Raw genomic sequence first — 12,096 nt, 5'->3', positions numbered from 1 at the left:
AAACATCAACTCTATAAGGTCCCCGTACTAGATAGTGTGATGGAGAGGAAAGCAACAGACATTGCCATTGATACGGGACTGGGCTGGAAATAAAACTTGTATCAGAGATCCAGCACCTTGGTTTCACAGCTCGGTGGCCTGGGGGCCTGTTCCTTTTATCTTCCCAAGACTTTGTTTGTTTTATGTTTTAATTGTGAAAAAGAACACCCTGACCCAGTAGTCATGCAATCCCCAAAAAATAATAATGCAAGAAATTTCTAAAGTGACCTGGCCCTAGAGCAGCTTCCATCATCCACAGAGGTCTGCCTAAAGCCTAAAATACTCTCCCACTGTCCAAGCGACCTTTTCCTCTACAAAACACATGCTTTTGGTATGCAGTATGTAAGCATATGTGAGCAAGGGAACACACACACACATTCACACATGTTGTGGACAAGCGGGTCTGTTTTCTAAGCTGCAGCTAGAATCGATCTATGGAATCTCCTTCTCCCCAAGGCATTGAGTAAGTGCCTACTAGATTGAGCCTTCATCACTTTCTGACATGATTAAAACCCAAATGTGGAAGCCCCTGGTTTTTCCTGATGCATGACAGGAAGCAGTAAGAGTTCAGTAATTTTGAGTAATTGATCATATAGGACTCAGAAAATTAGGAGACCACTGGGGGCATTGAACAATAATACGGAGCGATAGGGAATTCACCTTGTGTAGGTTTGAATCCTCAGCAACCCCACCATGCCACACAGGAGTGACTCATTAGTTCAGAGCCCTGAGTAACATGACCACTGTTGATATTGTCCAAAAACAAAAACCCTGAGCTCTATCCCTAAGCATAGAGCCAGGAGTAAGTTCTGAGCACCACTGACCTGAATGAACCTTATAAATGTGAATTGGGAAGAACAAGAGCTAGCGGGGCTGGAGAATAATAGCCCAGGGATGAAGACACTTGTCTTATATGCTGACCCCAGTTCAAATCCCTAGCACCACATATGGCCCCCTGACCACCTCCAGGATAATACCTGGAGCATAAAGCCAGGAATCAGCCCTGAAGCCACTAGGAGTGGCCAAAACATTTCCCACCTCCCAACCAAGCACATACAAACACAAACACACACACAGCACACACCACACACACACAAAGAAAGAAAAAAGTGCAACATTCCAGAGATAGTGACACAGGCCATGAAGCCCACCTAAGCCTGATTTCTTAGATTAAAATACAGAGAGGTGGCTTGTCCAATGTGATACTCAGTCAGAGTCATGCCAGGAGTCCCGTCTATATCCACCACCCTCCAGAACCAAACCCATTTCCAAGTCCAAATGGACTCTGGCAAATGGCCCCATAATCTCTTAATTAAATAATAAATACTAAACCCAAAGGAACTTACCCAAAAAACTTTCTCTCGGCAACAGATGCTGGACCCAATCAGGGCCCCAAAGAACAGTAACCACTATCATGTCCCAAGAGTGTCCAGTCTACAGGGTGTTGAGTCAAACTGTGTTTATAAGGAGGCCAGGGCTAAGACTCACACTTCAAAAAATGCTAACGTGATTCCCAAGCTCCCTTGCAGCTTTGACAGGCAGGTCCCTCCCCACTGCCTCTGCCATTCCTTTAAGATGATAAAGGGTTGACTTACAAGATCTGAACTTGCTCCTCAGGCTGGAAAAGTCTGTGTCAATGGTGGCATCTTGCTCATAAATCAGCATTGAAAAACCCTGTTTTTGAACAGAATAAAGACCCCACAGCGCTGGATGGAATTTACACTGATTGGTGACCATTTGGTGGTGGAATTCCCTCAAGAACAATGAAAAAGTGAACTAGTCAAGATATCCCAAGTCATCTCCAAGACCACACACACTTGACCAGCCCAGGGAAGAGAATTGAGCCAGAGTGCACCACCAGAAGAGAGATTTATGACCTTAGTGATAAATTAAATGTCAAATTTTTTTAGCAATTAAAACCACACTTTATTATCAGTTAAGTATCAGTGGACAAAAGACAGTTCAAAACAGGAATGTAAAATTGGAAGACAGATTAATATTCTTCATCTTCATCCTCCCCATCAGCACTGTCTGCTCCAACCTCTTCGTAATCCTTCTCGAGGGCAGCCATGTCCTCACGGGCCTCAGAGAACTCTCCCTCCTCCATGCCCTCACCCACATACCAGTGAACAAAGGCCACGCTTGGCATACATCAGATCAAACTTGTGGTTCAGAGCGAGCCCAGGCCTCAGCAATGGCTGTGGTGTTGATCAGCATGCACACAGCTTGCTGTACCTTGGCCAGGTCCCCACCAGGAACCACAGTGGGAGGCTGGTAATTGATACCAACCTTGAAGCCAGTGGGAAACCAGTCCACAAACTGGATGCTGCGCTTAGTCTTGATGGTGGCATGGCAGCACTGACATCTTTGGGGACCACATCACCAAGGTATAACAGTCAACAAGCCATGTATTTACCATGGCAAGGGTCGCACTTCACTATCTAATTGGCTGGCTCAAAGCATGCATTGTTGATCTCTGCAACAGAAAGCTGCTCATGGTAGGCTTTCTCAGCAGAGATGACAGGGGCATATGTGGTCAGAGGGAAATGAATTCAGGGGTAGGGCACCAGGTTGGTCTGGAATTCTGTCAGATCAACATTCAGGGCCCCATCAAACCGGAGAGAAGCAGTGATGGAGGACACAACCTGGCTAATAAGGCGGTTCAGATGTTTGTAGGTCGGGCGCTCAATATCAACATATGTCAAAGATGGCCTCACTGTCCACCATGAAGGCACAATCAGAGTGCTCCAGAGTGGTGTGGGTGGTGAGGATGGAGTTGTAGGGCTCGACCACAGCAGTGGAAACCTTAAAATGTCTAATTTTTAAGACTCCCCCCCCAAAGAAGTAAAAAATACACAAGGCAAATGGTATAGGAAAAATCATCATTTTGGGGGGTGCACACCCAGCAGAGCTCAGGGGTTACTCCTGGTTCTCCACTCAGGAATCACTCCTGGCAGGCTTAGGAGATGCTGAGGTTCAAACTGCGTTGGTCACATGTAAGGCAAATGCTCAATCTTCTGTACTATTGCACTGGCCCCTAGAAAACATCTTAGGTCCTGATAAATAATCCATTTTCATTAATGGTATTTTATTTTAATAAAATGTGTTTTAATTTTATATTATGCTATTATAATAAAATAATGGTATTTATTTTATAAAACCATTATTTAATTATATTAATAATAAGACTTTCTTTAACTGGCTCATCTCTGAGTTGAGTGTCGTTTCATCAAGTCCACAGAGAACAAATGAAGGATATTCATGCCTCCTGGCTTCTTCTGAGTCCTGATGTCCTCTGTGTCTGCTCTAGGGAGCCCCAAATCTTATAATCCCCAAATCTCCAAACATTATTCTCACAGTCAACATTCTTTTGGCTCTTGTTCAAGGATAGTAAAACACATATGCAGAAAGGGCATCTGCACTCCTATGTTCATTGCAATACTATTTACAATAATCAGAATCTAGAAGCAACCTAACTGTCAAAGAACAGATGAGTGGGTAAAAGAAACTATAATACAGGGGGGCCGGGCGGTGGCGCTAAAGGTAAGGTGCCTGCCTTGCCTGCGCTAGCCTCGGACGGACCGCGGTTCGATCCCCCGGCGTCCCATATGGTCCCCCAAGCCAGGAGCGACTTCCTGAGCGCATAGCCAGGAGTAACCTCCTGAGTGTTACCAGGGTGTGTGCCCAAAAACCGAAAAAAAAAAAAAAAAAAAAAAAAAGAAACTATAATACATCTACACAATGGAATACTATACAGCTATTAGGAAAAATGAAGTCATAAAATATGCTTATACATGGTGGATATGGAGAGTGTTATGCTGAGTAAAATGAATGAGGAAGAGGGATAGGCATAGAATTGATCGCACTCCTTTGTAAAAAGATAAAAAGAAATGATAATATTGGTAATAATATCTGAAGGACAATAAAGAGAAAGGCTAGGAGGGTTAGTCCATAGTAGGAAGTTTACCACAAAGAGCAGGCGAGTGTGTTAGGCAGAGAAGGAATCACTATGACAATTATAGCAGAAAATAGTCACTCTGGACAAGAACTGAGTACTGAAAGGAGGTAAAGTGATATCCATGATACCCCTGTGGTAACAATACTGCAGCCATAGTTGTCTAAAAGGAAAAAATGAAAGAGTGATGGTGAGAATGTCTGGCATAGAGACAAGCATGGGGAGGCCAGGAGGAAGGGGGGAAGGGAAACTAGGGACATTGGTGGCAGGAAATGTGCACTGGTGAAGGGATACATGTTGGAACATTATGACTGAAGCTCAATTATCAATAACTATGCAACTGTGTATCTCATGGTGATTCAATTAAGTTTTTACTTTAAAAAGAAAAAGGATAATAAAAATGACCGGGCCGGAGAGATAGCATGGAGGTAAGGCATTTACCTTTCATGCAGAAGGTCATCGGTTCGAATCCCGGCGTCCCATATGGTCCCCCGTGCCTGCCAGGAGCAATTTCTGAGCACGGAGCCAGGAAAAAACACTCTGAGTCACTGGCCGGGGTGTGACCAAAAAAACCACAAAAAAAAAAAAAAAAAAAAAAAAAATGACCAAGGGTCATGTTTTGGGAAAGATAATTAAATATTTTATCTTATCACCTTTTAAAAATATACCAGGATTAAAGTGAGTTCTGAGCATACACTGGGTGTGGAGCAAACGACTACAACAAATCATAAAACATTGTCTTAAAGAGGCCAAACTATAAGACTGAGTAGAAAAAGGGTTTCCCAAAGGCTTAGCTAAAGTTTGTCAAAGGATAGTCTTTAATATGGGGATAGTCTTTACTTAGCCTTGGTCCTTCCACCACTTAAAGTGAACTCCTACATACCCTCTTTCATCATCAAGGAGGGATGATATTGCACCAAAGGAATTTTAGATTGAAATGAGCCACAAGAGAGGCTGGGAACTGCATCTGCAAGGAATAGAATTTAAGAATCCAAAAATTCCAAGAATTCAATTAAGAATTCGAGGCAAGCTGAAATTCACTTCCTATTCTTTCTTTTAGGCGCAATTATTTAGGTGAGGAAGAAAATATCAATCTTGGAGTGAATGTTTAAGGAGAAACCATACAGACTGAGGCCGAGATTGAATGTGCAATAACAAAAAAGGTCTGCCTTTTGTTTGGTTTGGTTTGGTTTGGTTTGGGTCATGGCTAGCAGTGTTCAGAGCTTACCATGTAATATCGCTCCAACATGGTCCATACTTGACTTGGGTCCTCACCTATCTTATTAATGCAGCACCCCAAAAAACAAAAGCACAAAAGGCAACACGGGAGCCATATTCTAGAGCACCTAACAGAATACTTGGCATAATAGAGGTGCTTGATTCGTATTTCTGGAATAATTAAACTCAATGGCTGTTTCTGACTCTAAAAGGTAACTCAAGTGTGCCACATATTACAGCATGAGTGGATCCTAAAAACTCTGAATTCTGAGTATACAGGAATAAAGTAATGGTTTTTTGCATATGGCTGATTTGGTTCAATCTTAGGGTACCATAGATAGCCCCCAAGCCCTATAGAGTGATCTGTAAGGACAGAGTCAGGAGTAAGCCCTGAGCACCCACTGGATGTGGCCTCAGCCGACCACCACCACCCTCAAAATGACCACAGACAGTCAAATATGTCAGACATAAAAATGTCTGATTGCACCTGTCTGTGATAGTCATAGGCAGGAAAGTAGACTCTAGACTAGAGGGCTGGAAGGAGGAAGAAGGGCGGAGCCACTGCACACTGGATAGACAGCTGCAGTTTGAGGTGACAAAAAGGCCATAGGAATAGGTGTTGGTGTTGACTGTACAACATACTTAATGCAAATGTACTGGATGCCACTGAATCATACTCTAAAAATAGCCCATTTTATCATTATTTGTTTTTATATCATTTTATTATCTAATATGTAATTATTTTTGTTTGGGGCCACAAATACATTGTTTGGGTTTGGGACCATACCTGGAAGTGCTCAGCAGTTACTCCTAGTTGTATTTGGAGAATCCTATAGGATACCGAGGATTGAACCCAGGTTGGCTGTGTGCAAGGTAAAAATCCTACCTGCTGGACTATTGTTCTGGCTCCATATTTGCCAACATTTTTTTTTTTTGGTTTTTGGGCCACACCCGGCGATGCTCAGGGGTTACTCCTGGCTGTCTGCTCAGAAATAGCTCCTGGCAGGCACGGGGGACCATATGGGACACCGGGATTCCAACCAAACAGCTTTGGTCCTGGATCGGCTGCTTGCAAGGCAAATGCCACTGTGCTATCTCTCCGGGCCCATTTGCCAACATTTTAAAGGAGCTTGGGAGTGTTTTGTAAAGGATGGATTGAAAACATTGAAAGATGATGGGGCACAGCTCAGCAGCAGAGTATGAGTGAGACCCTGAAGGTCAATCCTGGCAGTCAATAAAGACATTGGGTGTGGAGGGCAGTCTCTCAAGTGGTATTCAGGAAACCTAGGGCCCCTCCCAAAGATTCTCTGCCAGCAGATCCACTCAAGTGCATGAGGAGGCAGTGTTACTCAGGACCTGTGGCACTAGGAATCACCCAGACCACCCCAACAGCACTTTGGGGCCTTCAGAGATGTACCTGGGGGTGCTAACAAAAGGAAGGGTGGTACAGGGTAAACCATGTGGTACCTGAGATCAAACAGGGAAACTTACAATGCATGTACCTTAACACCTGTACTGTCTCTCTGGCCCCAATATATTAATTGTTAAAGTAATTAAATAAATAAGAGGGGTTTGTCTCAGTGATCTGGATCCTAGGGCAATATAATCCAAAAGGAAAAAATATGAGGCACTTACATCAGACTTAGAAACCAAGTTTAGGAGCTGGAGTGAGATACAGCAGGTAGGTCGCTTGCCTTGCATGTGGTTAACCTAGTTTCAGTCCCCAGGACCCTAGATGTCCCTCAAGCCCTGGCAGAAGTGATCTCTGAGCACTGAGCCAGGAGTAAGCTCTGAGACACCCACCTCATAAAAAGAAAAGAAACCCAAACTAGGAAAATCAGGAGTCGCAAAAATAATCACAATTCAACTTTGCTTCAAATCAAAGAGCTTTTAATGGTCATCTGTGCTTTCTCCAGAGCCCTAATAGGGGTGGTCTCGAACATACTCCATGATGCTCTGCAAGCCAAGGTAGGTCTCTTGGGCTGTGGGCAAGATCAGTTTGGCAGGTAGGAGGAAACCGTATCTACCTGTGTCTCTCAGCTCAAAGGCAAATGAGTATCTGATGCCATAGTCGTAGGCCCAGTCAATGCTTCCTCCGCTGGCTTGATCTGAAGGAAAAGCAAGTTTGGTTCTGCTGTTACCTCACAGCCACAAATGTTAGCACACAGCCCACACACTGAACAACTATTACACACAGTACCACCTCTTTGCACAGTAGCATTCTCAAAGGTCCCCTGAGCTCTTCAGAGTCGATTATACCTATTTTTAAATTCACAAGATGCATTGAAAAAGCAAAGGATGCTATAATATATACTGTACCACCCACCAACTTAGAATCCCTAGTGGCATCATGGACACTTTTAGGGACCCCTGACCCTTTCTTCTTTAGACCAGGTTGAAGCAAAAGCATTGTTTTCTCTAGTGGGGGAGGAGGGATCAAAAGGAGCAAGACTGAGTCAATGGCCTGGGGGAACTTTCAACAGAAGGGTGGAGTGGGCGTGTTCTGACCTCAAACAACCTGTGTGTGAAGATTTAAACCAGGAGGTGACACACAGCTCAGAATGGGTGGCCACATGAGACAGGTGATGAAGGAAGGTGGTATGAGCCTCTATCCACATGGTGATTGACTCAGAGCTGAGCCTCTCATGCTCTGAGGCCCTTCCTTCAGGGGGAAAGACAGAAGGCACTTGCAGAGGGGGAAAAGCTGGCCCCTCTGGCCCAGGAATGAGGCTGGGGGCAGGGAGACCATATCAAGAAGGGTAGGACCAGGGGTCCTCGCTGGAAATGAATCCTAGCTTTGCCTAGACTCGAAGCAGCTCAGACAGCTATTACCTGGGGGTTGATCTGAACTGAATCTGTCCCAGGTCCCAAACCAACTAAGAAACCTTGATGATGGCTCCAGCACATATGCACACATTGACAAGCCCAGAGTGAACAGAACAGGGATCTCAAATCCAATGCTATGTTTCCATGTTATGTTCTATTCATTTGTTTTCTTCACAGATGAAAAACCCAAGGCTGCCCATTTTGCTCCATTTCAAAGTGGAGGACCTATCTTTGATAAAGGGGCAAGAAATCCAAAATGAAGCAAGGAAAGCCTCTTCAACAAGTAGTGTTGGCACAACTGGTTAGCCACTTGAAAAAAAGCAAATGCAGACCCCCATTTAATACTATGCACAAAGGTCAAATCCAAATGGATTAAAGACCTTGATATCAGGCCCAAAACCATAAGGTATATAGAACAACATGTAGGTAAAACACTCCATAACATTGAAACTAACAGCATTTTCAAGGAGGAAACAGCACTTTCCAAACAAGTGGAAACAGAGATAAACCGATGGGACTATATTAAGCTGAGAAGCTTCTGCACCTCAAAGGAAATAGTGCCTAGGATACAAAAGCCACCCACGGAATGGGAGAAATTATTCACCCAATGCCCATTGGATAAGGGGCTAATATCAAAAATATACAAGGTACTGACAGAACTTAAAATCAACCCCATCAAAAAATGGGGAGAAGAAATGAACAATTTCTCAAAAAAGAAATACAAATGGCCAAAAGGCACATAAAAAAATGTTCCACATCACTTAAGCATCAGGGAGATATAAATCAAAACAGCATTGAGGTAACATCTCATGCCACAGAGACTGGCACACATTACAAAGAACAAGAACAGTCAGTGCTGGCAGGGATGTGGAGAAAAAGGAACTCTCATTCACTGCTGGCAGGAATGCCGTCTAGTCCAGCCTTTATGGAAAACAATGTGGAGATTCCTCAAAAACCTGGAAATTGAGCTCCCATAAGATCCAGCTATACCACTCTTAGGGATATACCCTAGGAACACAAAAATACAATTCAAAAATCCCTTCCTCACACCTATATTCATGCAGCGCTATTTACAATAGCAGAATCTGGAAACAACTAAGATGCCCTTCAACAGATGAATGGCTAAAGAAACTGTGGTACAAATATACAATAGAATATTATGCAGCCATCATGAGATGAAGTCATGAAATTTTCCTATATGTGGATGTACATGAAATCTATTATGTAAATGAAATAAGTCAGAGGGAGAGAGATAGATACAGAATAGTCTCACTCATTTATGAGTTTTAAGAAAAGTTAAGGAAAATATTGTAATAATGCCCAGAGACAATAGAGATGAGGGCTGGAAGGACCAGCTTACAATATGAAGCTCACCACAAAGAGTAGTGTGCAGTTAGGGAAGTTACTACACTAACAACTATCATGACAGCCTTAATGAGTGAAAGAAGTAGAATGCCTGTCTCAAATACAGGCAAGGGTTGGGGGCATTGGTAGTGGAAATGTTGCATTTGTGAAGGGCTGTGTTCTGTTTATGACTGAAACCCAACTACAATAATGCTTGTAATCATGGTGTTAAATAAAATTTTATATTTAAAAAAAATGGAGGACCTATAACTTAAAACCCAGACCTAAGACAGAGTGATGTATGGCTGCAGCATCTCTTGCAAGCAAAACAATCAGCATCAAAGCACAAGAAGGAAGATAGTTGGACTAGTGAAAAATCAAAAGGCTTGAGGAGGAATTGGAAAAACAGTGCAGTGGGTAGGAAGCTTGCCCTCCATCCTGGCTTTGATCTCTGGCACCTATATTGTTCCCTGTGCACCTCCAGGAGTAATTTCTGAATGCAGAGCCCTTGCACTGTACATTGCTAGGTGTGGTCCAAAACCAAAGGAGAAAAAAATAAATAAAAGAAATCTCGAGGAGAAATTTTACAGGTTATGCTGCGTTCAATACTGTGAGCACTTTCCATTCTATGTTCTATTCTTCAGCTGTGGAAAGAAGTTGCTCACCCATTTCACAGATAAAGAGACTAAGGAAGAAGTGCACTTACTCAGGTGACTCGATTCCAAAGCAAGGGATCACTCAAACTCAGGCCTCTAGCCTCAAGGTCAGTGTTTCCCCTACCCCATTCTGAGAAACAATCAGCCATTAAACACCCTCTGTGCCGCCTCTCAATCCCCTCCAATCAAGACACTTCCTAGAAGCTGCCCCACTACAGAAAGCCCAGCTGCCTCTTTCGTGGAGCAAAGCACCAAAAGGCCTTGAGAAATGGGCAGATCAGGGCCAGGAGGCTCCATTAGGACCTCACAGAGACTAATTATTAGATATAGAGCTTATCCGAGTTGGATGGAGGACAAGATGCAGGTGAGCAGGCTCAGCTCTGCAGAGTTGCAGCCAGAATCAGCTAAGCCCTGTGCCAGGTTTCCATTGTGTTTCCTTTTTTTTTTTTTTTATTTAAACAACTTTATTACATACATGATTGTGTTTGGGTTTGTACATGCCTGACACTGCTTATTAGCAGAAACACACTGGGAGCCGGAGTGATAGCAAAGCAGGTAGGATGTTTGCCTTGTACTGGCCTAACCCAGGTTCAATCCCTGGCATTCCATATGGTCCCACAAGCCTGACAATAGTCACCCTTGTGCGCTGCCTGGTATGGCCCCAAAACAAAAACAAACAAAAAGAAACACGCTGAACCTCATCTTTCCAGGAAGAAGGTGTGTGTGAGCAGAAATGGGGTGATTTAAAGGTTGACCCTACCTTCCTATGGCCACCTCATATAAGGAGGGTGAAAAGCTAGATTCCCCTGTCATTTGATGGTGACACCCCACTGGATGCCAGGAATCTTTCTGCTGAACTTCTGAACTCTTTCTTCCACTTTGAGTCTGCCAACAGTGTAGATGTGTGTCCCTTATCCTTAGGGGACTCTCAGACCCTTCCTCTACCCACCAGAAGGAAGAATCACCCGCCAATGGGACACAGGTGAAAAGGTATGGACAATCGTAGATAGACAGAGAACAGTCTTAAAAATAGTCACCAAGGGCTGTGGAGATGCCTAATGGACCGAGTTCATGCTCTGTACACAGGAGGATGGAATTCAGTCCTTAGCACCACATGGTCCCCTGCCCGAGTACCACCAGGAGTGACCCCTTAGTGACTCCCGAGGACCACTAAGTGTGTGAGAACTCCCCACTACCACCAAAATGGGCAACACGAGCTGCAAAATTTTTCATTTGTTCATCTTGCCTTAGGACAATCCACCAAAGAGATGATCCAAAAGAAGAAAATAAGGCTGGAATATGGCTCAGTGATAGAACACAAAACTTAATACATAGAAGGGCCTGGGTTCAGGGCCCAGCACCACATTTTCAAAATTCAAAAAGAAAGAAAAGGCTTTTGTACCAGCATAGGCATCATAGCACCAATTACCCTAACTTAAAGCAATCCCATGGCCCCATAACAAGCAATTAGCAGTACAAGGGAATAACAACAACAAAAAAGGACATACAAATGCTTCAAACTACATGGGAAATGATGTTAACTGGAAAAAGGTGAACACAAAATAGAACATAGACATTAATTAAAATGATGTAGATTTGTACTCATTGAAAAAATCACTAATGAAAAAAAAATGGTATTGGATTTTTGTTCTCTAATGTTTTTCTAACACTTTTCTTAATGGGTAAGGGAGGAGGGTGAGAAGGAAAGGTTAAGCGAGGAGAGGAGAAGAAGCAAAGAGAGGAAAGATGTCCAAAGTGTACAGGACACCCCCTACATAAACTACAATAATCTCAAGCTCAATATGTCCACATGGGATCTCTCCCTCGGTTCTCACACCTTTTAATGACCTTCACTGAGACACTCTCCACTGGTTTCTTTTCCAGTCTCCTTTCTGTCCTCACCCACACAACACTAGTTGGGGTAATCCTTTGTTTTTCAACTCTGCCTCTTCTTCCTGTGTCTTGTGGTCCTTCGTCACTCCATTCTCTAACCCCTTACTAACATGCCTCAACAAAATGATGCTGCCATCTCTACATTCATCATTCTACTGAAATCTT

General features: G+C 43.5%; 1 protein-coding gene and 1 pseudogene across 2 annotated transcripts in view; both read right to left on the bottom strand.

Moving 5' to 3' along the window:
- Positions 1-2,032: 2,032 nt before the first annotated feature.
- LOC126019561 (tubulin alpha chain-like) lies at positions 2,033-2,925 on the bottom strand (annotated as a pseudogene).
- A 4,161-nt stretch (positions 2,926-7,086) lies between these two features.
- CPA2 (carboxypeptidase A2) overlaps positions 7,087-12,096 on the bottom strand; it is a 24,873-nt gene continuing 19,863 nt past the window's right edge. For both annotated transcript variants that reach the window (XM_049775054.1, XM_049775062.1), the window contains one exon: positions 7,087-7,320. In XM_049775054.1, coding sequence (XP_049631011.1) covers positions 7,133-7,320 — 188 coding nt within the window. In that variant the 3' untranslated portion in view covers positions 7,087-7,132. The remainder of the gene's footprint in view (positions 7,321-12,096) is intronic.

This window comes from Suncus etruscus, chromosome 1 (assembly GCF_024139225.1).
Source record: "Suncus etruscus isolate mSunEtr1 chromosome 1, mSunEtr1.pri.cur, whole genome shotgun sequence".
Taxonomy (NCBI): Eukaryota; Metazoa; Chordata; class Mammalia; order Eulipotyphla; family Soricidae; genus Suncus; species Suncus etruscus.
Note: the sequence above shows the minus strand (reverse complement) of the source record. Positions and strands in the feature narration are given on the sequence as shown.